The following is a 26,762-nucleotide window of genomic DNA, read 5'->3' as shown; positions in this document are numbered from 1 at the left end:
ACTGCCCTCCTTCCTCATACAACATGGCGCTGATGTTGGCACCGCTGAAATGCGGCATTCACTTTCAAAAACGAAAACTAGCGCTTCTCATTCGGCAGACGAGCTCGTATCATGTATGGAATAAAAGTCGTAATGAGCCGGGGGCTGGCCATGCACGCCAAAGCACATATCCGGTGAGTGAGGACGGGGCTGGTCAGAGAGGACACGGTGCTTTTAGCCACCAGGCAAGGGCAGAGAAAAAGTCTTTCTAAGTAACTTTCAGGAATGATACCTAGATAGATGATTTGTTTTCTGGTTTGTTAGAGAAACAGGCGGTTGTCATCTGTTAAAAGAGCCGTTTGGGTTTGCTTTAAGTAGCTGGCTAAGTAGCTAACCCTGCATTAACTTAACGACTTAGGTTACTCACGTTATGTCATAACGTCGTTATTAGTTTTGAATGTATGTCAGCTGAACGGAAAGCACGTCAAAGTCAAACAGGCTTCTTAAAAATACAGTTCAATATGTGTGTGTGTGTGCGCGTGCAAAGTCTGACGCCTGTCAAAGGTCCCAGTCACGTGTTATCGGTCTTTACTGAAAACTTAGATAAGACCGTCCCACCCTGTCAAACCTAGGGTAACTGTCATGTCACGTAAACGCGCTGTCATAAATTATTTGGCACATTTACTGTTTTTAGAAGTTATTCATTCTTAGCTCCAACTCTTCCAAGTTGTCACATTCCCATTTAATGTGTCTGACACTAGAACGGTTCACTCTCACCTCATGTTAAGTATGCCGTTCATCTGTCATCTTCACATGGCAGGTCAAAACAGATAAGAGGGATGTTTACAGTCGTGCTGTGTCTTATAGGAAATGAAAGTATCAAACATGTTAACCTATTTCACTCATAGTCACTGGAGTCTTATTACAGGGTAGGTTTACGCTCAGTTTGATCTTAAATGAACCATACAGATGCTGTGTTTTTAAGCACTCAGGTCCTGCTTGATCCATTACTGTGCTTCAGTGTGGTATATCCTGTTCTCGGTGTTTCAAAACGTTTACCAAACCTTTATTTAAAAACCAGTTTAGGCAACTTCTCTTCTGTTTGTTTGGTTTGCATAACCTTTGAACTCCGACTATGAATGCTTAAAAAATTTGCTGAAATCACACAATGAATTAAATATTTAGTACTTATTTGTTTAAATGATGTGAGCGTAGTGGTTTACCCATTTGCCTAAAGAGGTAAAAAATCCTCCATTTGATTCTGGGAGGAATCGAATATAGAAGGGAAGTGCATCCGGAGTAAAAACTGTGACAAATCAAACATGCACAGCTGCTCTTTGTTTTACATGATGTGAATTTTGGGTTATTAAATTTTACTTGCTTTTATTTACTGCTTTACACTTTCTCTCTGTGTGGTAAACATGATTATTGAAACATTTAGGAACATTGGTAAAATCAGTGCTCTTGTGTGTTTCAGTCAAGTTCACCTCCACACCTACGAACGGCAACATGGAGCACCAACAGGAGCGAAAAAAGTCGTCAGATTTTGGAAGCTGCAAAAGTAAGTGTGTATTAAGAAATAATCACATATTGGCGTCCTGTTATTCAAATTAATTAATATAGGGTAACAGTGAATTCCCCTTCCACAGCACTTACAGGTGACAGACAAACGGACATGTTGGCACGGAAATGCAGGCGGGGGACTAAGCGCAGACCCAAAAAATGTGGTGAGTACGGTACCGTGTTTTAATGATTACTTAGTGAAACTTTTCATGCTTGGATGACATGAAACATTTAATTTTTTTTGTTTGAAAATGCTGACCATTGTTATTCTTAAGATGACAAAACTAAACAGTGTCATATCTGTGAATCAGTTTGGTGTTACGCAGCCTTAAAGCTGATTTAAACTGCTGCATTGAATCTACGCTGTAGTTACATCATAATTGCAAATCCCTCTGAAACCTTATGCCGTAATCTAATGTACACCTACCTGGAAATGTAACCGCATGTTGCGTTGACACAGACTGTCTTATTGCTGGTCAAATGAGTTTTCTCTGTCAAATTGGGTTAGGGGGCTGAACTCTTAAACTCTTAATGGCTTCATTGCCTAATGGGCGAAACGCTAAAATAAGACTCCTGAGAATTTCACATATGTTATGTGACTTGAATAAAAGAGACATTCGTTTTACAAGAACTTGGGTTAGGTATTAATATTAACTCCACATTGAAGAGTTTAACTGAAAGCTGAGTTACATTTAATATTTCCAGATAAAACGAGTAACTGTAACGAAGTTGGGCCTTACAGAAACTTCAGTAGTGCATTAAACTGTTCATTTTAATCCTCCCTCAGCAGTGTCACACATTGCTGATTGTATTTGATTAAAAGCAGGTGCTGGGCGCACTTTCACTGTAATTTGTTAGGAGGTGCTGCCATACAGCAGCGTCGTAACATGGTGCCACCATATTGAGTGGATTAGAGGAATTACTGCATATTCTCCGGCCTGTGGAGAGTCCCTGTGGCAGATGTGTGTTGGAGCGTGGGTAAACAGCTATGCTGGCACCAGTGGGCTCTCGGCCTCAGCTGGGATGACAGCCCAGGTATCTCGTGGGACTTGTAGTGTCAGACTGGATCCCCAAGTCCACCTGGAGACTCTGCTGTCATCGTGGCTGCCATATCTCCTTGGGGACTCCTGTTGACATTTGATGTTCTACGTGCGTGCCCAGAGAGCCATCTTTAGGTTACTGGGATTGTCAACACTGAATGCTAAATGTATGGTGTTTGCCAGTATTGCCCAGTGAGGCACATTAGACTGTTAACATAGCAGTTATCCCACATATTTTACAAGGTGTTCTATTGAATAAATAAAGTTTGCTGCTGTGTCTTTTACACAGCTGAAGGAGGTGAATTCAGCTCAAATCCTGTCTGCGATGCTGTCTTACGTGTGGCCGAAGGATAGACCCGACCTGCGAGCCCGTGTTGCACTCTCTCTGGGCCTGCTCGCTGGATCCAAGGTAAGCTTAATTTCTCTTTTATTTATTTTTATACATATCATATAAAGATAATTTAATTAGTTTGACTGGTGATTAGCCACATTACTTGGACTTACCTAACAACAACTGATATTTTTATCACATTACTTCTGCTTTATGCTTTGTGGATTTGTTCCACCCTGAAGAAGAAGGTTAGCTAACAGCTAATGCCCTCCCTTGTGACATTAGGAGCTAGAGCTGGGCGATATATCGAGTTTTAAAAAAATATCGATATATTTTTATACGAGATATAAGATGTGACAATATCTTTTATATCGATATAGTCTATGTTACGTTAAAGCTATACTTGTGGAGCCGCAAGTTTGCCTCTCTTTCGTCCACTTTTGTCTTTACGCAACGTTACTCGGCCTCGCCCCTCCTTCACTGAATACAACTCCCCCTCCTCCCCCATCGCTTCACCTGCAGGAAGCGACAAGACGGACACGGCAAATCTCCGTTAATGAGTTACTGCGCATCGACCCGTGCGTGGGGCTGGACGCCGTCAACGTGTTAGCTAGCTAACCACGCTAACGCCATGCAGCCCAGAGGCGCTGCACAGCCTAAAATCCTTTCATTTTCTCAAAAGTTGACAGCGCGCCTTATGTATGAATTCTGGTTGTGCTTGATGGCTGCGAACCGATTTTATGTGGTACACAGCGCTCAGCAATCTGTCAAAAAATGTTTTAGTACGACTTTGGTAAGCTACGGAGCTGCAGCGCTTGATAGACTGTCAGAGCATTACGGCTACCGAGGAGCCTCGCGGAGTGATACGTACTGTGCTTCAACGTAATATTACCCTACTGTGTATAAGGACCATAAATGGCACCTGTTAAGAGACGTGGTTACGAAGAGGATTTCAAACTCAATGCTGTCAGTCACAGAGTAGAAGTTGGGAACAGAGCAGCTGTGAAATCTGTCTTTGTTATTGTGCTCAGCGTCTTTTAGTTTACATTTTGACTGCACAATTGTGAGCTTTTTGTTATGCACAAAAACAACATTGTTTTCTTTTATTTATGGAGCATTATTATTTAATAAATGCTCATAATTTATTTTTGAGTAAATTTTATGTACATCTATGCTCTATGTTAATAAAAGTGCCTGTGTGACATCTGGGACACAGCTTTGACTAAGAACTCTCTTTTTGTTCTTCCTTTATGGCTTTAAAAAAAAAAAAAAATCGAGATATATATCTTATATCGCCATCTAGGTAAAAAATATCGAGATATGAATTTTGGGTCATATCGCCCAGCCCTATTAGGAGCCAGATATTCTTAGATGAAAGCAAGATACTTTGACAAAATAAATTCAGCTGATTGTAGACAGAGTTGTTAACTAGCACAAAACCCCTGCAGTCTTCACTCATCATATATTCCCACAGCTTCAGAGTCATTCTTGCATGTTGCTGCTCATTTTAATTTGTTACTGTTTTCAAAAGAGATGCATTTTAGAGAATTGGTAATTGGAAATGAGGATTATTAATTTCTCCCCTGGTAGATGTTTTAGGCAAGGACATCATCAGTATGTTAAGAAACAATTCGGTAAATCATGTACGTGGCTTTTCACAGTGAAACACAGTGACGAAGAGAGGTTATAATCCAAGGTTACCACTGGCTTCAGTTAAATCCACCATTATTAGTTATAACAGTCATCATAAAAATGTGTATTATATTTTACCAAAAAAAAAAAGATTAATCGAATTTGCAAATAATTTCAGCTCTGTTTAATTAAAAATGCTAAAGACAAGAAATCAGTTTTAAAAAGTGAGAAATTGTGTTTGTTTTGTTATGCATGCATGTGTCTTTTTTCAATATAATGTATAAAAACATGGGCAAAAACTTGAATGAATGCTAAAAATAATTCACACAAATACTAATTTGGCTTTTTGACAGCAGTTCAAGCAAGAAGTTTAAAAAAAATTTTTTTTTCTCAATATATAAAATCCAAAATATTTGATATTAAAATATTAACAGAACCTGGGGAAATCTGTGTGCAAAACCAGTGTTGAAAAGCCCTTTGTTTGTAAACCAATGTTATTGGTGTTACAGCAATGCTTGAACATTCTGATTGGCCTGGAGCGTTATGGCATCAGGTTAAGAGGGGTTACCAGTTACACTGTAGATTTCCTGCTGATTTCAGGCTTAAGAGAGGGCACAAGGGTAAACGTGCCATATCCACACTTTCTTTTTGAAAAGTTATGCTGTCATTAAACTAAAAAACGTTCACAGATTTCCAGAAAAATTGAATTTTTGAAATTCAGTACGTGCAAAAATGTAAGATCTGTGAAGCAAGTGTCATGAAAAAATGCCAGTGTCAAGCCAAGTCATTTGAATAGGTCTAACAAACTCTGTGTTAGGAAATGCTTGGTTTTATTATTTGCCACCAGCTTTTTTTTTTTGGCACTGTTGTTGTAGGATGAGACTGAAGTGAAAAGCCTGATAATGTGGATGTGAAGTGCTCTGAAGCCCAACAGATGAAATTGGGGCGTTCAGTATTGCATTCAGGACCTGCTTCATTCATTTTTAATGAAAACAAACCCCAACAAATAAACATTTACAACATGTAATTCTTGCAAGGGTGGCGTCAATTAGTCATTAATTATACCAGCATGTCATTACTTTGCAGAAAGTTGACCTGTAGCTTCACTTTTGTATACAGTGATTTTGCACATCCATTCATTTGCTTAACTGCTTATCCAGTTCAGGGTCATCGGGTCGAGCCTGTACAGCCTATCGCAGATGTCGTGCGACAAGGGGCAGGGTACACACTGAACAGGTCCTCAGTTTATTGCAGGAAATTATGCTTTTTTGTGTAAATTTGATGTATCGTCACTGTTTATATATCTTATTGCTTTTGGTTTTCTGTCATCCAGGAAGCAATTCAATTAATGAGTGTTAGGATTTCAAAAAAATTGTATCATTTTTGGCACACAAACAGCTGTACTGGTAGTTTTTTAGGATGAAGTTTTGCTTTGATCAGCTTGTTTTCTTAACTTTTTGAGAATTTACTACAGTGATGCTGTGTTACGAGATACAAGTGACTCTGTAGTTGTGTACTAAAAGCTACTTTCAGCTACTCACAAGGGGTCGCCACAGCAGGTAGCGCTACTGAAACACAAATTAAGCATATTAAAACGCTAATCTTTTTGACATATATATATTTATTTATTTTAAGAAAAAAAAATGTTCTTGCTTAATCAATTAACCTCTCAGCTCTGACCACCCTGTGTTTAAACATCATGAGTACTCACGATGGGTGATCACCTTTTGGTAAAGATCCCATGTGAAACTAAAACAGTCATGCATTTAAAACAGCGTCTTATGAAATAATTAATGGCATGCACCAATCATCGCGTGATGCATTCCCTCTTCATTTGTTGATGGTCTCTAATTTACACCCTGGAAAACAATCAGAAATTCACAGCTCCTCAATAACCGTGTCCTGCTGCCACTCAGCATGGCTCCCTCTAGTGTGTGCTAAAGAGGAGAGAGCTCATACATGCAATCCAATCTTCTCCTCCCTTTTTCCTGCTTGGCTGGAGTTAACCTGATTTCTGCAGTATGTCTGTTTGAACTAAAAGCACCAGCAGTGTGGATGCAATTTTTAAATCAGCAGAATAATTATGCGGTTAAAGTGCATCACACCTCTGCAAGGGACATTATCGGTGACATTTTCATTTCAAATAAATGATTATATACTAGCTCTTGTTTTTGTTGCCCTCAAAGAAAGCCTTCTCTTTCTGCATGCCTTGCTATAAGCTTAAGCTAATTCTTTGTAGCCCGAAGCCTTTCTCCGCTACTTGACACAGCATCTCTATTATGGGATGACATACTGCGAGGTACAGATTGACATAGTGTCAATTTAATCTCCAGCATTGCTCGTTAATGGATTTGAAGAGCGCATCCAACCTTATCATGTATTAGTGGTAAAATTGAGGACATGTTTTGGCCCTGTGATAATAGGCTCAGGCTATTTTTGTGTCATGTTCTGTTGTCTTGGTAGCAAAGTGGCAGATATTGTTTTTCCTTGAGGGACTCAGAGGACTTCTATTGTCTGAGCATAATACCCAAGAGTATTAAGCAGGAACCCTAGAGATGTAGCTTTTGCACTTTAAATGGGCCATTATTAGGTGTCCTTCATACATCAGAGGTGGCACAGGTTTATTTCACATATGCTGGTCATATTTTATTAAATTTATACCCCACAGAATTCGATGGGGTAAAGGAACATAAAGTAACCCCCGTGTTAGAGGTTGAGATGTTCAAATGAAATGGTTTTTAAAAATGAAAATGCTTTGCTCTGTGATGCCGTGTTTTCTGTCTGTCCTAATGCGCAGCGGACCGCCCAGCCTGAGTCACACAGCTGTCCCTGTGCTTTTAATTAGCCCTAATAACCATTTCAATTCCATTAGCAGGAAGCACCAGCCTCCTCTCCAGCACCAGCACAGCCAGTCACAATGAAAACATATGTATGCATGCACACTACCCAGCATACCATACCATGCATACACATAACTGAATGCACCTGAATGGTAATCTTGGTTTTTACTTTGTAACAGTGGAGTTTTACTTTCTAGACCTGTGAGGTTTGCACACACAGAGACACCACAGAAAGCCAGAAAAAGAAGACTCTGGACACATATGTCAGTTTAATAGGCTATTTGAAACTGTTTCCTCCTCTGAGTGTTTTGTCCCTCTCTCTCTCCCTTCCCAGATCACCAATGTGATGGTGCCCTTCATGTTTAAGTATGCAGTGGACGAGCTTAACCAGATGTCGGGACACATGCTGAACCTAAATGACGCGCCAAGCACTGTGGCTACCATGGCAACGGCCGTGCTGATTGGCTGTAAGTCCCAGACTTGTATTGCACTGGCAGGTGCCGCGCTCATCAGATGGGACTGTGGGACTGCCTATTATCTACAGGCTGACCTTTCTCATCACATTCATATCAATGCCACGGCACAACCTCTGCTACTCGCTCACATTATTTACATTATGAGCTTCGTTCTGTGTCTGAGTTCCTTTTAATCCTCACGACCCTCTCGTGAGTGCTGAGGACGATCATGTATGATACCTGTGAGCTCTCAAGGCAAACAGAGGTGAATAGATTTATAAAGCAGTGGAGAAGAAATTGCAATGTCCTTTGAAAGTGGTTAGGTAGTTATTTTTTTCGTGCTGTGGCGAGGCCAGGGTTGCTTCTTTCTAGAGCTGGGCGATATGAGATTTTTTCATATCACGATATGTTTTTTTCATTTCAGGCGATAACGATATCTATCACGATATAAGCCAAATAACTATATTTGTAAGATTTAAATGTGCCGTTGCTCACAAGTAAAATGTGAAATAATCAGCAGCTTGTTTTTATTTAAATATTTATTTCCCATAATAAGTTCAACAGGGTAGATGTACTTAAGGAACATGAGACTTTTTCAGATAGATAAAGGCAAATATTGCAAACTACACAAAAGGCAGCCGCTAAAGCGTCTAAGTTTCAAAATAGAACAAACGAAACAGACTACTAAATTGTCAATTCCACTTAGAAACAAAATATTAATTCTAAAAATAAATCTTAGTTTGTTTTACAGAAGAACAGACAAAACTGACTAACTTTTGTCAATATCCAATAAACTGAGAACTAAAAGGAAATTCTCAATCTCTCCTTGTTGTATAGCTGAGCTTTTCAAACAGTTTTAACAGTTACTTTAGTCTGACAAAAGCCGAATGACGAATTAGCGCTTCCAGTCAGAGACTGAGGCTACGTCCACACGTACACGGGTATTTTTGAAAACGGAGATTTTCCGTTTTCGTTTTAAAAAATAATCCCGTCCACACATAAAGGGAGAAATGAAAGAAAACGCTGCTATGAACATGCCAAAGCAGCAGGTGGCGCTAGATTCCTAACCGTGCAGAAATGTTGGCCAATCAGAAGTCTAGAAGCCTCGGTCTGAAAAAGTAAACAAAGCTGGGGCATAGAAGCAGAACCGAGTCGTGTGTGTGGAGGGACAGTAACTGTGTGTATATGTAAGCATTTAAACACTGCAGAGAGTACAATTAACAGTAACAGTATTGTAGAAGTTAATTTCACCGAAACAATAACGTGGCGCACAGTGTGACGCATGCACCAGTTTATTGTATTTCCAGACTTGCTTTCGGCACAATTTACAGTGCGCGCTACTCTGTTTTTTGTCAGACTTGAAATAGCCGAAATACCTTCACACTACGGAACTTCTATGGCTCTTCCGTTCGACAATCTCTCCGGCGTTGGAACCATCATCTGTTTTCTCTTCGGTCACGCTCGGTTGATTTTTCTAGTCGGCACACTCATTTCCTCCATTAGGCGCTGGCTCCATTACCCGCTGGCTGCTTCCCAAACAAACACACGTGCGGCTTGGCACTTGTGCTGTACGTAACAAGTCACGCGACGTGACGCTGCGGCTGTGATTGGTTCGGCTCTGCGCTACTTAATTTGGATTGGCTGACTTTTTTTTTTTTTTTTTTTAAGAGGACAAGAGCGGCGAGGTCTATCGCGATAGCTTAATTTCTCTATCGAGTAAAAGTTATATCGCGATACATATCGTTATCGTTCTATCGCCCAGCTCTACTTCTTTCACTTCTTTTTTTGGGGTCACCTTTTTCTTCTCTTTGTCTAAATGCTTCTGTGAGTACAAGAAAAAAGTCAGGAGTGAGATGTGAATGTGACGTGCCTTCCTGATTAGCGTAGGATTTCTGGGAACTGCTGCTGGAAAGCAGTATAAAATGAATAAACATGACAATACTAACAACCACTGTAAGTCACTGTGGCCTTCACTAAGATCAGCTTGTAAGCTCTGTATGCTAGCCCTGTAGCCACTTGTTCTAATAAGCCCACTTAGGTCTTATACACTAATACTACAGTTGAAGCACATGACGGGGGCTCAAGATGAGATGAATTGGGGTGACAAAGAAAAATGAATGAGGAAAGAAAATGAGGATGCTGTTACAAAAGGGAGATTTCATTTTTTTAAGATTCTTCTTTGTGACACAGAGGACACAGTGCTTGTAGGTTGCAGTGTCTGGTGTAATTTGGCTGAAAAGGGTGCACCGTGCTCATCCTACCTTGTCAGATGTGGACACATTGTTCATTAGATGAGCATTTCTATTTAACGCCACATTACAGCCCCACGAAGAGCGGCAGACAGAGCGATTATTGCCCTGACTTTGGTCTCAGCAGATGTGCCATGTATTCACACAACTCAGTGAAATCACCACAGGAAGACCACATGTCATTCAAACACAGACTAATATCAATTTGTGACAGTCATGCTAGCCATCTGCTTGTAAAACAATTTATGAGCAGTGTGAGAGCTCAGATGAACTGACTTTTCTTTTTAGTATTTAATTGGAGTTGCTATCGGACTGAACAGCTCAGTTTTCTTGCTGTATATTAATGATCCTTTGAAAAAAAAATCTTATTATTGGATAATTTCTTTAACATAAAGACATGCTTGCTTCCACTTCTCTCCTTCACTGAAAGTCTAGACGCTGCATTCAAATTAAGCCTGTTTATTGACAACTTGATCACACCTTAACATTTCATTCTTATAAAACCTTGTCTCTGTTGCTCTGTTCTGTCGGTATACACGCTCAATGCCTTGCTGAACACTCGGATACCCTCCCTCCCTTCAGTCTGCAGTGAGCTGGCCCGCTATAGTAGTGAGGCTTCAGACAGCATTCTGCTTTGTAATTACAGAGGGGAGACTGCTGCTGTAGCATTGCAGGGCTTGCAGACCAGAGATGATGCGAAAGACTTGTCTTGCCACCTCATACGATCCGTCTCCTCAGAGTAGTCAATGAGCCTAAAACCTGTCTAGTCTTAAGTGCCTCAATGTGCTGCGTTCTGTTTAATAGGACAAGACAAGTGTGGGTCATATTCTTGTTTTGCTGCCTTTTAACAGTCTCCCGTGCTCAGGATGGCAATAGTTTCTCACTTTCTGCAGTTTAAACCTCCCTGCTTTTCACAGCAGGTGTCCTAAACTCTCCATCTCCTCCGCTATCCCAGATGGTGCCTCACGGGCTTGTGCAGCCTTCTTCAACGAGCTGAGGAACACCGTGTTCGGCAAGGTGGCCCAGAGCTCCATCCGACGCATAGCAAAGAACGTCTTCCTGCACTTGCACAATCTGGATCTGGGTTTCCATCTCAGCCGACAGACAGGGGCGCTGTCCAAGGCCATCGACCGCGGCACGCGGGGGATCTCTTTTGTCTTGAGCGCACTCGTCTTCAATCTCGGTCCCACGGTCTTTGAGATGGCCCTCGTCAGTGCCATTTTGGTGAGTTATAGGTGTAAATGAAGACACAAACTACCACACAGTGTGCTTATGCATTCTTTTTCAGCTTTTACTTCTTATTGGTGTTGCTGTTTCAGTGATTGATGTTAACATCACCTTGCCACTCCTCATAGCCGATTTCCCGGAAATTAATTTCACAGATACTATCTCATTTACATTTTAAATGGAATATGAATCCCTGTGAACTTTTGGTGGGCCCATTAGTGCTAATGATGAAACCTAAAGCTTTCTTGCATCTTAATGTCCTCCTGTGGAGTGTGCCCTAAACAGATGCCCCTTCTTCCACTGAAAGATGGGCTCATCTTTTAGTTCGTGCTATTACTCCACTGTGGATGATCAGATTGCCTGTAACAAGTGCAGACTCCACTGGCCAAATAGCTAAAGCGTCATCATGAGTACTTCTTGTCTTTTCCTATTCATTTGTAACCATTGCTTTCACAGTGGAATGATCAAAAACAATACCCTCTGAAAGTACCGTGTGACGCTAATAGATTGGTCTGATGTGGTCTCTTGACTTTTATCACAGTGCTGTTGAATTACAGCATGTAAAAGATGCTTCTTCCTGCCTGTGCTTTTCTCCTCTGCAGTATTACAAGTGTGGCGGACAGTTTGCAGCAGTGGCCTTGGGTACCTTATCAGCGTATACCATTTTCACAATTCTCGTCACACAGTGGAGGTAGGATTGATGTTTTTTCTGCTTTTTTTCTGTGTCTGCCTGTTGTTCAGATTTGTAATTGCTTCAAAGAGATTCGGTTAACATTTCTGTGGCTCTCTGCATTGTAAAAATGCTCACTTTGAAATCCACAAATCAGCCACGATTAAAGCCATCGACAAATTACATAAGATTGATTACAATGCAGTGTTCTGCTGTGAGACCTTGGGTCCTAGCATCGATGTGGTTGTTTCTTAGAAAAGTCTCAACCACTTACAGAATGTTTTTGAAATTGGATGAATATGTTAAAAAATGTTTCTTGGTACCAGAAACTTTTTGATTTCCAATTACAACCAGTTTGTCAGACAATGTTTATCTATTTGCAAACAAAGTCTGCACAAATTCAGTTGGTTAAAAGGACTCTGACTACAAAGTGGTAATCAAAGACCAGAGCACACAACTGGAATATTTTATGGCTACACTGAAAGCTATGAAATATTAGCTCTTTGCTCCAAGAGGCTAAGCCATCAAACGATAGTCGATGGTTTCCCAAATTGCCTAAATTTTGCCACCAGCCAAGTACAGCCTCCTTGTCAGCACCTCTGTCTGATAGTAACGGCCTCACATTGTCCACCCACGTTGGATAAACTGCTCATTAACTGCTAGAACATGACAAAGAGCCTCTTTTTAAAACTTCTCAGAGCCCAGTCTGTTCGAATGCTCATGAGATGTATTAAAACAAGCCTGATCCGTGGCAACACCAACCCATTACACATAAGGATTCGCCAGAATTTGCACCAAACTCCCGTTTTCTATCATTTTTGATAGGAAAAAAAAAAATCCAATCACTGTTTTGATTTTCAGTTTGTCGATAATGAAATGCATGTAATAGCATTTCATTTTCAAAAGCAACTTCATCGTGGCAATAATGAGTAGACCAAATTTACAAGCTGTGCATTACTCACATTAAGGACTGGAATTACCAGTCACACTGAAGCTATTATTTCAAAGTAGGAAGATTTCTCCCAGGGAAGAGAGTCAGCAAGACTCTACTCTATTAAGAAAGAACTCCTGTGAACATTTAATTGATACTGTTGCATGTAAATTACTTAACCAAATAAATTTCAAATATTTACTTCAATGGAGCTCCAACTGCCAGTGTCACAGTCCGGAAAGGTCCATGACCCGGGTTTTTGTACTGATGCAAGTGACTGCCATGTTGTTCATGTGTCTGTGCACACAGGACTCGTTTCAGAATAGAAATGAACAAAGCAGACAACGAAGCAGGCAATGCAGCTATTGACTCGCTGCTCAACTACGAGACTGTTAAGGTGAGTTTTAAATGCCCCACACACACGCACCTGTACACACCTACCAAATCTGCTCCTTGAGCTGACTTTGACCAGGCACATCGATATTAACAAATGTGTATGTCACCATCTAAATATTTATATTATCTATTTGAGGTCTATAATACAGTGGCCCTGAGAGGCCAAACACCAGCAATAAGAAAAACGCTGCAAAAGCACTCAAACCTTGGCTTGGAGAATGGTTGTTATTATGTTAGACGAAATTTCAGGAAAATGATTTAAAGCATGCTTTTGTATATATGTATAAGGTCAGAATGTTTGTAAAACATGGATTAATTATTTCAGAATCATTTTTATCTGTCACAAAAACCTCAAATTATCCCAATTCATAGACTTGGAATTCTTTTGCATTTCTACTTGAATATATCAAAATATTTGATTAATTCTCTGTTGGTTATTCCATCAGCTATTTTCTTTTCAGCTCTAACACATTATAAAAGCATAATTTCCTGTGTTTTTACTTTTCTCATATTTCTTTGTCTTCATTTCTTCCTCTTAATTCTCTGCGGCACTCTTCTTCTCAGTATGAAATTGTCCACCATTTCTGTAAATGTCACTTCAGTAGCTACAAACAATGAGACATTTATCACCGGACACTCAGGACTATTTTCACGGTTTAGTCAATGGCCCAAATTGTGTCCCAATTATAGTTTTGGACTGAAAGGTATCTGCCACTGGGGGCTTTAAAAATATAATAGAAATGTCATCTGAAGTCCTGGGTGGTTTATGAGTGAGAAAGAGTCTCACCTGCCTGATGTGATCAGTAAAGATTACTGTAAACTTTTCTCAAGGTCACATTACCTTAAAACTCTATCTCGTTCAGTTTTAAATCTCTTTTTAGGCAATCTTTTAGTACACAGCACAAACACAAACATAATCAGTGTCGCGTTTCATTGCTTCGTTGGCCGTTGCAGATATATTTTGGATACCATGTTATTTTCTTTGCCGTATTATTTTGCGTCCTGTTTTTCTTAACGTTTTGTTCTGTGTTATTTTGTGTCATCTGTGTCAATGCGGCCGGATTTAGCATCACTCTGAGCTGTGAGTGTGCATATGTAATTAGATCTCCGCCCACTCAGAAATCCGTTCCACTTTCACAAAGGGCTGGATGAGAACCTGAATACGGCTCCTTGCACTGCTTCGGTTTGTCCTCCATGCGCTACTTTCTAGTCTCGCTTATTTGGTGCATTTCCTTATATGCAAATCAGTGGCAGGTCTGTGTCCGCACAGCACCACTGCCGTTAGCTAGAGAAGCAAATCGCCCACTTAACCAGAGCAGAGAAACAATGATGCAAGCTAAACAAACAGCCGTGCAGCAACAATATTAGGTAATTGGCAGCAGAGTTGAGGAGGATTGTTATGATTATATTGTTGTTTTATGTGCCGAATTTAAGAGATGTGCAGGAGAGTGCTGGTGGCTGAGGCGCTTTCTTTTTTCCCCCCCTTTAAACGATAGCTGTATGTCTTAATCAGAATTAGTGCTGCTTGTGTGGTGTAACACTTAAAAGAGCTATGTGCACTCCGTTAGTAATCTAGGTGTCTGTGTAAGCTGCTACAGATGTAAACACAGAGGATGATGACAATGTCGGTGATGAAAAAGCTGCAGCAATTCTTGTTTAACTTGCACGGGATGTTTAGGCTTTTCTCTCTCTTTTTTTTCTTGTTCCAGTTGTCGAATAGTTGTAACATTTGTTGTGATTCTGCTATTACTGTTTTACTGCCAAATCTTCACCATGCAAAGATAAGGCAGCTGTATTGCTTTCCACATCCTTTAAAATCTAACGGGAGCAGATTAAGAGACAGAGACATGAAAAAGTGCTTTAGAGGCCAACTGAGACCCAGACTATGCCCAGAGCGGTCACAGAGAACAAATGCAGCCTCGAGGCAGGCTGCGCAAAAGTGTCTATCTGGCCGACACGGCTCTCCATGCTTCCTTAACCTTTAACCATTACCATATTTGAGTCTCTCCCTCTTTCACTCTCGACTTACTCTTTCATTCCTTTTGTGAATGTTCTCATTGTCTCCGTGGCCTGTGCTCTGTGTCTTAATACTTCTCATCTCTGCTGCAGTATTTCAATAATGAAAAGTACGAAGCTGAAAGGTATGATGGATTCCTGAAGATCTATGAGTCATCCTCTTTAAAAACCACGTCCACACTCGCCATGCTCAACTTTGGTCAGAGTGCCATCTTCAGCGTCGGCCTCACCGCCATCATGCTGCTCGCTAGCAAGGGCATTGCAGCAGGTGAGTGTGGAGCTTGGAAAGGTGATACGTAAATGTCTGTTGTGGGCTTCCGATTTCTTTTGAGCCATAAATTGAATTGGATCCATGTGTAAAGGTAAAAAAAACCCCAAAAAACTTGCTAGACTGACTTGAGCTGAATATAACTCTTCATGCCAATGATTTGTGGTAAGAACACAATGGAAATAGGGTTTAGACATAAATAAGTTTAAACATCTCAAAACAAAATCAAATGGACCGATGAAACTGGAAAAGAAAAGTAAACTCTGCCTGAACTGCATAATAGAAACTAAATGAGAACAAAACACAGCAAGCATGAAAAAGTGGCATGAATAGGATATAAAATAGCTTTGATGCAGAAATTGAAATCACAGGGGGTGGAGATGGTTTGTCTACTTTCTCAGCTTGAAAGAAAGAGAAGGAGGAAAAAAGGTTTGGCTGTTATTTATTTTTTGGATCTTGCATCCAAAGACGCATACATGATACAGTAGAGCAAGAGCATGTGCATCGCTGTAAGCTGTTCTGTTGCTTTTCTATAGGTACGATGACGGTGGGAGACCTGGTCATGGTGAACGGGCTGCTCTTTCAGCTCTCCCTCCCTTTAAACTTCCTGGGTACAGTGTACAGAGAGACCAGACAGGCCCTTATAGACATGAACACTCTTTTCACTCTGCTCAACGTCGACACCAAGATAAAGGTAACTTATCGGCCTGTCACGCGCTTCTTCACATTTATTTTTTCTCCTCCTGACGGTAGAGAACGGAATAGGTGAATCAGAGCAGAATAAATGAATCTCCACAGAGTTGAATCTTAAAAATTGAAGATAAAGGCAAGTCCAAAATGTGATGAAGCCTGTTACCCATCCATTTTCTCCAGCAGATTTTTAAAAAAGAAGCGAGCGGTAAAAGATTTTAACAGCAGACTGAGTTTCTCTTATTGCTGCATGACTAACCTATGCACGTGTTGTAAAAAAAATGATAGGTTGCAGTCAAACATAGTAATTACGTGCTTCATGTGACTCAGGTGCTTCCTCGTCTATTGCCACTTGTAGTGCATGACATTGCTCGCTGCATTAATGCGATCAGTTTGGGGATATCATGGGAATTTCTTGTGGATCTATCGGCTGCTTACTTAGTGATTTATTCAGTGTTTTTTTAATTAGAGCATCCATAATTTAGTCTGAGTTTTGTAGTATATTAAAAGCTTTCTTTAAACCCCCTCCAAAAAAACTAGGCCTTGTTTGCCTTGTTTTTATAGTTAATTTCACTCCAGTGTTTCAGTTAATTTGTTGTGTTGCAATTATCTGTTGGACTATACAAATGATAAACTTGTTAACTTGCCTAATATTTGTGTTGTGTTCCAGCGCAATTATTGATTATGACTAGTGGTAGCAAAACAGACAGAAACAAAGGAGTGTCAGTGGGGAGAAATGAAAGGTCAAACTGCACTTAAGTGAATGGCTTTCTGTTAAAATTGCTACACTCATGTAATTTTGGTCATTAGTGATTACTGAGTGCGCTTTCAAAGCACGGTATTGGTCTGTCTCATCCTGTGGTTACAGGAGAGGTTGAAGAAGCTGGCAGCCTCTTAAAGTAAATTTTTTGCCTTGTTAATGTTTTTTTTGTTGTTAACAAAAGCCACTTCTGCCTGCAGTGCAGCTTTCTCAGTGTCTCCTTTATTGTTCCCCTGCCAGCTGAGGGTGCAAATAACAATTCTATCAGTACTTCCTGAAAAATGACTAAAATAATGAAATAATTGTGGGATTAATCTACCACCAGTGCACAATTTCATCCTATAGAAATTAGGAACGTTTAGACAGATCCTGCTCTTTAAATTATAAAATGCCCAACATTTGTACAATTTCTAATCTGCAAACCTCATATTTATTTGATTTTCTTATTTCATGGGATGTTTCATTGTATGGATCGTTTTCCTTTCTTTGTTTTAGACAGCCTATGTTGCGTCAGAAGAGTGCACTTAAGTGCAAATGGGCACCTCCTTCCTAACAATACAAAGGCCATTCTCATCTGCAGCCTGTAATTACAGTCAGAGAAATGAATCTGTCCAGTTACTTTTCTCTCATCAGTAATATTCCTCTCCATTGTAATTCCCAGTGGAATGGCGCTGCCCAGCAGGCCATTACTGTCTGAGTATGTGGGGGTTTTGTTGGGGTCTTTTTTTGGTAACACACTGGCCAATTATGTAGATGTAAAAAAAATTTAAAAGTCTCCCTCTCTTGAAGCTGCAACACTAAATAAAAGACAAATTATTTTGGCTTTTTTCCCATGTCGCAGGGTGTGAAATTATCATCTGTTTATACTAATGGACTGAGTTATTTGTATTAATTGACTGAGGTGGATAGTGTGTGATTATGTTGCTATTAGGTGGTATAGACATTGAGCAGAACATGCTTTTACTCTGAAGCTAAGGACAGCGTTTTATTCACTGCTGACCTTGGCTGCATCGCTGCACTGTGACTGAGCTCAGTATGTACCGAAAGTTTTCACGCCTATTGATCCTTCAATCACTGTGAAGGGCAGCGTGTGAAGATTCATACGGCCTTTTTGAAACGACCTCTCAAATTTGCTGTGAATGTCTCGCTTTATGCAGTCCATGTAGGCTCCGTGCTCCAGCAGTATGCCTCTTTACAAGGTGTTGGAGTAATGTTGCATCATGTTAAGCCTTCTCTGCCAGTGGCTGTTCTGGATCCTTCCTTCTTTTTCCATTTTGCCTGTCTTAACCCTCTGATGGTGCGCTCTAGGAGAAGGATCTCGCCCCACCATTAACCATCACACCACAGGAGGCCACCATCCGCTTTGAGGATGTCTATTTTGAATACCTGGAGGGCCAGAAAGTCCTAAACGGAGTGTCCTTCGAAGTACCTGCTGGGAAGAAGGTGGCTATAGTTGGCGGCAGCGGGTCGGGGTAGGTAACCTTTCCAAGATCTGCGCTGTACGTTAAACCTTTAACCCAGCCCGTGTCATCTTATTTGCATGTCTTAGACAGTCTTATCACATATCATCAGTAGAGTGGGGGGTGTAGCTCCCCCAGCTCACAGACAGAAGGATGCTGACGATTGGTTCCATGTCTGGTTGCAGGAAGAGCACCATTGTGCGGCTTTTGTTCCGCTTCTACGAGCCCCAGCGGGGGAACATCTACATAGCGGGGCAGAATATCCGAGACGTCAGCCTTGACAGCCTGAGGAAGCTTTTGGGGGTTGTTCCTCAGGTATGAGAAAATCCATCACAGAAATAAACAGAAATGAAAAAGTGTTTTTATCAGCCACACAGAGATTTTTATTTATTTTATTTTGTGTTTTTGGCGGGGGTGGGGTGGTGGGGTCGGAACCTTCTCCTCCTCAGAAGAAGCACATGGACCTTTTGTCTCTAAGTGGTAAAGGTAATAATATATTGTTAGTGATTAAGCACAACAAGGGGGCAGCAAAGAACAATGTAACATTAACCATTAACAATAGCATTCAGAAATGAGCTGAATTCAGTTTGGTTTTCACTGCAGTGAGCTCAGAGGCTGATCTGAACAGATGGTACATGCACATATTTTTGTCATTTGCTTCCTTCACGTTCTCCTTCTTTGTAACTGCAGTCTTCTGTTTCTTTCACTGCTGCAATTAAAAAAAACCAAAAAAAATAATCTCTGAAGCCTTATTTTTTTCTTAACTGTGTTTCTGTCAGGATGCCGTTCTGTTCCACAACACCATCTTCTACAACCTGCATTACGGGAAAATCAACGCCACGCCAGAGGAGGTCTATCAAGTAGCTCGTCTAGCAGGCCTCCATGACGCTATCCTCAGGATGCCCAATGGCTATGACACCCAGGTTGGGGAGCGGGGCCTCAAGCTGTCAGGTTAGCTGCATCATTATGCCTGCTGTTTAAGTACGCTCTTTCCATGCAAGCCACGGAAAAGCCTTGTTTTGCTTTTTTCTGGATGGTATACTACACTGGAAAAAAGAAAATCACACCCATTCTCTTAATAATTTGCGCGCTAATAGTTCCACATTATAATATAGTAGTTATACAGAAATCTAAGACTGGCTGTTTCTCTTGTTTGTTTGCTTTTTATTATTTTCACTGAGGAGTATCCACTGGTTCCATTCATTTATTTTAAAATCACACAAAAAAAGAATGATTCATGACAAATGGAATTTTCTAAGAAGAAAAAAAATGGGCTTCTTATTTAGTTATTTATGTTCAAACAGCTAAAAGTCCAAAATCAAAACCATTGTTGAAACCATTTGTTGGAAAATGTTATAACAATACATGTTTTGAGCCCTATTTTGCTTAATCAGTTATCAACTACTTTTTGTTTATGTTATTTCACTGGATTGTAAATTGTATAACTTTATAAATGTTTAATTAATAGCGAAAAATAGATTTTTTTTCTAAGATGAAAATATAAACGTAACACAGTTTAACTGACTATATACACTTAGAAGCCACATCATTAGGCACGCCTTGCTAGTACTAGCTTTGACCTCTTTTTTTGGTCTCAGAACTGCCTCATTTCTTCATGGGATGGATTCAGAAACATGCTGGAAACATTATTTTGGTCCATATTGACATGAAAAGATCTCACAGCTGCTAAAGATTTTTCAGCTGTGCATTCATGATTGGAATCTCTCGCTCTACCACATCTCAATGGTGCTCTGTTGCATTGAGATCTGGTGACTGCGAAGGCTGTTTAAGTGCAGTGGAATCACTGTCGCGTTCAAGAAACCAGTCTGGGATGATTTGAGCTTTGTGACATGGCACATGTTATCCTGCTGCAAGCAGCCATCATAGGATGGATACAATACGGATACAATAGGGATGGGTATCGTTTAGGTTTTATCCAATACCGGTGCCAAACCGGTACTTTTGAAACGGTGCCGGTGCTTAAATGGTGCTTAAACCGGTGCTTAAAGAATGGAGAACACAAAATCGGTCCAAAAACCTCTCATGTTCAGCTGTTTTTTTGTAAAAAGATAACAATGTTAGCCTTTTCTGCAGCTATGGGGCATATATGGTATCACTCTTGGCTGGAAGCAGTGCTTAAACAATGGAAAAAACGCAAACTTTATCCAAAAACCGCTCATGTTTAACTGTTTTCCACTTTTTCTTTGGTCATTTTAGCCTTTTTGGCCAGGGTGAAGGGAGTATCTGCCATCAAACAAGAAGACAGCCGCATGTAGCTATGATGATGTTTGCTAGTTCACCTTACATGCATTAATGTAATAACGTGGTTAGCATACTCAACGTAAATTACACACGAACAACATTAAGCTACTCACGCAGAGAAGAACGGCTGCTGCTGCTGCCATCATCATCTGTCATCATTTCTGCTACACTGGCAGGGCTAGGGGCCAGGACTCTCCTCTTCGTGTTTTTGGGGGATGTTGCTAACTCCGGGTCCGATAACAGGCACCACACCCGCAGCTCGGTGTGAGGTCTCACAGCAAGCTATCAAATACGGCGCATTTCTCGGCTTTTAAAAAAAACGCTATGCGTCGCCAGGTGTTTCATCGGATTTGAGGTGTTACCTCCTTTGACAGTATCACAGTATCAGCTTAAAGCACTTGTTGCTGCTGAGTTTGCATATTTTGCTGTGAAGTACAGCCAGACTTTTGCCCGCTTTGCCGTGGTCATTTTTAATCTGTAGCTCTGCTCTAAAAGAACGTACGTACCTGGCCCCGCCTACTAGCCTCAGAAACGTAAAATGATTGGCTAGAATCTAAAGTGTATCACAGCTCAGGAAAAAAAAGCACCGAAATAAAGCACCGAAATGTGCGCTGCTTTTCGGTCTGGTTACCGTTTATGTCAGATGGCACCGGATACCGGTACCCATCCCTAGTCAGCAACAGTACTCAGGTAGACTGGTGGCTTTAAACCATGCTGTGTTGGTATTAGCAGGCCCAAAATCTGCCACCATTTCACCCCATCACTAGCCTGAACTGTTGATACGAGTCAGGATTGTGCTGCTCTTCTCTTCGTTGCCTTCCTATCAACTCAGAGCAGTCTGACTATTCCCCTCTTATCTCTGGCATCAACATTTTCATCCAGAGAACACAGGATATTCTCTCTCGCTCTTTCTTTTTTAAGATCATTCTCTATAAACCCTACAGATGGTTATGTGGGAAAATTCTCAATATATCAGCAATTTGTGACCAGCCCATTTGACACCAACAGCCATGCCACGTTCACTGTAACGGCTGCTCAGTTTGAACTTCAGCAGGTCATCTTGACCGTGAAGTAGGGCAGAATAAAGAGATGAAGCAATAAGTTCTCATTGTTATTTAAGAGTTGCACATGTTGTAGCTTTTCTTTCAAATAAATTCTGTTGTCTTTGTTATCAAATTCAATGAAATGAGCACATTGTTAGAGACATTAGTTTCAGCATAGTATGTTTATATGAAAGTACCATGAATGAACCAGGAGCATTGTATCATATAGCTGCTGAGCTGACTTTCCTGACATGTCGCCTCTGAGCATGGCTTTTTGAAATAGTTTTAACTGTGATTAATCTCTCGCTGTACTGTCATTACTTCAACATTTTCTTCAATTTAGAGTCTGAACTTGTTTAATGGCATGTTGCCTTACAGTTAGTCACCCTCATTTGATCTACACATGACTGTGTAGTATTAGGTTCCTAGCATCACTGTGCAACTCATTTAGCCCACGTAAACACACATAGTGTGAGCATTTTCACTCAGCATTCAAGATGCAATTACTGGCAGCACAGATTTCTTTATGTGGAGTGACAGAGTGAGTGAGAGAATGGACAAAATAAAGACGTGACTAACTTCTCATTAATTTCACTGCGGCTGTACGTGACAGCTGCCTGTGAGTTTGCGAGAGGAGGAAGGGAGTGGGGGGTGGGGGACGAGGAAGGAGGCAGTCTGGGCTCTCAGACTCCTAACTTTCTTCATTTCTGTTCTCCACTGCCAGCAGTATTTACTCTCCCCGAACACCGCTCGCTTTCAAGTGGCCGCACACGGCTCATATGTAATAAAGGCAAAGTCAGGCACAGCGGGAGAAATCTTTGCGTCCTGCTGATTTTTCTTCACAATTAAATCAGGTCTGGTTTTTTTTCCTTTCTTTTTTTTTTTCTTCTTCCTTTTCTTACCAGACTGAAATGTGTAGCATTGGTATAGTCTAGGTGTTGGCCCTCAGTTTGAGGTAATTATCTAGCGAGAAGGGTCAGACAGAGACTTGCAGTAACGCGTATTTCAAAGGTTTTGGCATTCGCCTTGCTATTTATGACGTCTGGTTTGTTCCAGGAGGGGAGAAGCAACGGGTCGCAATCGCACGGGCGATACTAAAGAATCCGCCCATCCTCCTGTATGACGAAGCAACCTCCTCCCTGGACTCCATCACTGAAGAGGTCAGTCTGACAGTGACAGACACTAGCACCAATTTCTAATATACCCACAAATGCCCGCTCCTGGCTGCACGCACACATTAGCATGTCTGCATACACATTTAACAGAACAAACACCCACTCAGTCACCTGCTGTAGGTACACAATAATTCAGCTCATTCCTGCGTCACATACCTGCTGCGACATACACCCGCTGCACACACACACACGCACGCATACCACCCCCATGTTCTCCCTTGCCACCTGCCACTGTTTTCTCCTACTTAATCTCCAGCTCAGCTTAAACCACACAGTCTTTGTAAATGTTACATTTAATGAGAAAGTTCAGCACGCCCTCACTGAACTTCAGGGAAAAGAGTGGGGCAGTAGACGTGGTTGTTAATTGAGTTTTTTATTTCCTCTCTCTCTTGCTTCTCGTCATGATGGTGTTTTTAAATTATCATATGTAAACACTGCAAAGAAAAAAGCATATGGAGGTGGATGTTGCTGAGCAACATTGTGTTGACTTAGCTTCTCTTTCAAATCAAAGTTTGCGAGTACATTTCATATATTTCCTGTCATTCATGCTCTCTTTTTTCCCCCCCTCCTCCCTTTCTTTTCAGACCTTTGTTATTGCAAACTTGGAAATATTTTCCTTTGGATTACGGGGGTACTCTTGTAAAGCTTAACAGTGTAGTAATGTTATTTGTCCTTGTGTGCATCCAGAACATCCTGACTTCAATGAAGGAGATGGTGAAGGACAGGACGTCTGTGTTTATCGCCCACAGGCTTTCCACCATCGTAGACGCAGATGAGATTATAGTGCTCAATGAGGTGAGAACTCAGCCATTTATTTTTTTTACTTGATCTCATTCTGCCCTGATTAACATCTTCAGGTGTAATGCAATTTCATACGACTGCTGAGTGTGCCCAAGTATAAACACACAGTGTGTTAATTGCCAGTCCAATTAGACGATTTTACATTGAAGGATGATGACCCGCACTGCGTGACCCCCAGTGCACCGCTTGTGCCAGCAACTAGAAATAAGTTAGCAAGTCGTCTGTCTCTCTCCTTTCTTTTTCTTTTTTTTTTTTTTGGCACTCATTTATTTACCTTTCTTGAATGTACGTGATAAAAACATGCTTTGTTTAGCTTCTCTCATTAATTTCAACAACAACAGGACACTGTTGGTAGAAGTGAATGTATTATTTTCTCCATAAGGGCTCATTAAACCAGTCAGACTCAACTGGGTGTTTTGGTCAGATGGCGTGTCTTGTTTGTCTCGGTGACTAATAATGTATGGGCCAGCTTCCCAGACACTGATGAGGCCCTATCCACGACTAAACATGTCTTTCCGCGGCGCTCGCCATACAAATGGCTTTATGCGGTTTTTCGGTCAGATGCGTTTAAGTCAGGGTGGAGGTGAGCAGCGATACTTGGTGTGCTTTGCTATTGTGTGCTGCATTACAGAGCTGTCCCAGCTGCTTGGGCTCGGAGACGTTGCAGAGCACAACACAGTGAAGTCAGTTATTATCTGGAAAGAAAGATTTCAAATAAAATGTAACACAGGTGAAGTGACATTTTCCGCCAGCGCTCGAGTCAGATGGGATAAAATGAGAAGAGGCTCTCTTTGAACTGCGGCGAGTTGAGCCTGTGCCGTTCGTGTTTCCCGAGTCAGATGGCGGGGATCAGAGGGTCGTGGCGAGGAGGCATGTTTGCGTGTGATGTCGCCACGGCGTTTGCTAGTGTCACCAGCAGAGGACTGCCTGGGGTGCTCATTAAAATAACGAGCGGAAGCAGTCACATGTTCATCCTGGGTGCACTAAAGATGATGCCAACACCTCTGCATGCTCATGGGCGGTGGGGGGAGGGGGGTGCTTTCATTTGTGTGTGACTGTGTGGGAGGGCTGTGTGGCATGTGTGTGGATTTGCGTGCGTGTCTGCGTGTTTTGCAAGAGGAATGCAACAGTTGTTGGGGAGGCGGCAGGGATTCTTATTGGAGGGGGGGGGGTGTCTGCAAAGAGAGTGGCCGTGAAGAGATGCTAGCTATGATTCTGTGTTAACAGCCCTTTTTATTGTCCTGTGAAACCCCCCACCCCACCATTTAGACTTTATTTTTTCCATATAATTTGGTTTCCTTTTCTCTGCTTAGGGTAAAGTGGCGGAGCGAGGCACCCACCAGGCTCTGCTCAGCACCGCTGGCAGCCTATACGGAAACCTCTGGAACGCTCAGAACAGCAGAATCCTGAACAGCAGCAAGAACTCGGCCGAGCCGCGGGCCGAGCGGCTGTCCCAGAAGGAGGAGGAGAGGAAGAAATTGCAGGAGGAGATCCTCAACAGTGTGAAAGGCTGTGGGAACTGCTCCTGTTGAGAGAAGCTGCCACCCACCATGTTTGTTCATCCCTCACAGATGGCCTACACTGGAATCCCTGGTCTGCGTGCTATTGGGCAGGCGGGTACATCCCCCACTACCCCACTACCCACTCCAGCCAAAACCCTGTTATTATGACTATCTCTCCTCCTCTCCATGGAAATAAAGGCCAGCGCTCGCCAAAATGGAGGAGGAGGAGCAGGAACAGGGAGCAAGAGTGTTTAGCACTGGCTGATGTCCAGAGAGAGAGAGAGAGAGAGCTTATATGCCAGTTGTCTCAGCTGAAGCAAAGCATAAGAGACCTTGTATATCACATACGTGCGTGCAAGACATCTGTTAGTCAACATGGTTGCCCCCTCCTCCTCATTTTTTTTTTTGACATCAGGTTTATTGACATCTTCCTCTGCTCTGGAAACAGATGAGCATACATGTAATGACTTTCATATGCCTTGATAATGATGCAGTTTGTATTGATATGATTTTTAAAAACAATTCTTTACAAAAGGAATGAAACTTAGGTTTGGTTTTTATATATAAAGGGTGTATACGTGCAGCAGGCTGTGCTGCAGTATGTTTGCCCGTCACGTTGTTCTCGACATTTATTCTGAAAATGTGAAGATGTGCAGATGATCTGATCCCAGTAGAAGGTGATATATGTATATTTTTTATCTTGTTTGCACGAGTTATTTTGTGCAAACAAGTTCATTATCCTGTTCACACAATTATACGATAAAACTGACTTGTGGAACGTCAATGCCTTTGTACATCATTTAGATGGCGGCACTCAAAAAAACACTGAACAGCTCCCCCGTGAACTGCTCGTATGTCACGGTCACTTTCATGTAAGCATAACACTGAGACTAAGAGGAAGGAACTCTAATAAATCATGGACGGGTCTCACTACAATTTGAGCTTCATTTACAGGTAACATCTTAAAAGCATTTTTTTAACCATCATATCCCTTAGCCTTGGTTGACAAGCCTCTTCTGATGCAGTTATTTGGGAAGATTGATATTTTTTTGAGTGTATGACCAAAGTAAAGACTCTTTCCGTGTGAAGGTTACGTGTAGATTTGGAAAGACGGACAGTGCACACACACCCTCTCTTTCTGAGAGTTGCTTTAGTTACGAAGCATTTTTTTGTTTGGACCATTGCTATAATTTATCTAAAAATGAAGAAATTTATCACTGGGTGTCTTTCACACTCTGCTTCATAGTGCTTTGGACTATGTTGGTGTGTTGGTACAATTCAGATTAATAAATGTTGGCTTTTCTCTAAATAACAATGATGTCGGCTCCATATGCTTGTTCTGTTTTTAATTTCAGAGCTATGACGATGTATAAAACAAGATTATAGGCATTTATTTTTTCTATCATGGTATCGGGGTTGACACGTCTAAGAGCGATCACAAGATGACACTCAGAGCAGTGCACATTTCTTAG

General features: G+C 41.3%; 1 protein-coding gene across 1 annotated transcript; it reads left to right on the top strand.

Moving 5' to 3' along the window:
- Positions 1-13: 13 nt before the first annotated feature.
- abcb7 (ATP-binding cassette, sub-family B (MDR/TAP), member 7) lies at positions 14-26,762 on the top strand. Its single transcript, XM_080901518.1, has 16 exons — positions 14-173; positions 1,457-1,540; positions 1,629-1,706; positions 2,872-2,991; positions 7,720-7,852; positions 11,045-11,313; positions 11,919-12,007; positions 13,227-13,314; positions 15,423-15,597; positions 16,134-16,291; positions 18,356-18,519; positions 18,693-18,822; positions 19,287-19,458; positions 22,869-22,972; positions 23,675-23,782; positions 25,102-26,762. Exons 1-16 carry the CDS (start codon positions 24-26, stop codon positions 25,318-25,320), a joined length of 2,241 nt encoding a protein of 746 aa, XP_080757644.1. The 5' UTR covers positions 14-23; the 3' UTR covers positions 25,321-26,762.

Source organism: Rhamphochromis sp. 'chilingali', assembly GCF_963969265.1.
Source record: "Rhamphochromis sp. 'chilingali' genome assembly, chromosome: 13".
Taxonomy (NCBI): domain Eukaryota; kingdom Metazoa; phylum Chordata; class Actinopteri; order Cichliformes; family Cichlidae; genus Rhamphochromis; species Rhamphochromis sp. 'chilingali'.
The sequence above is the reverse complement of the archived record's forward strand: the minus strand, read 5'-3'. Positions and strand labels throughout refer to the sequence as shown.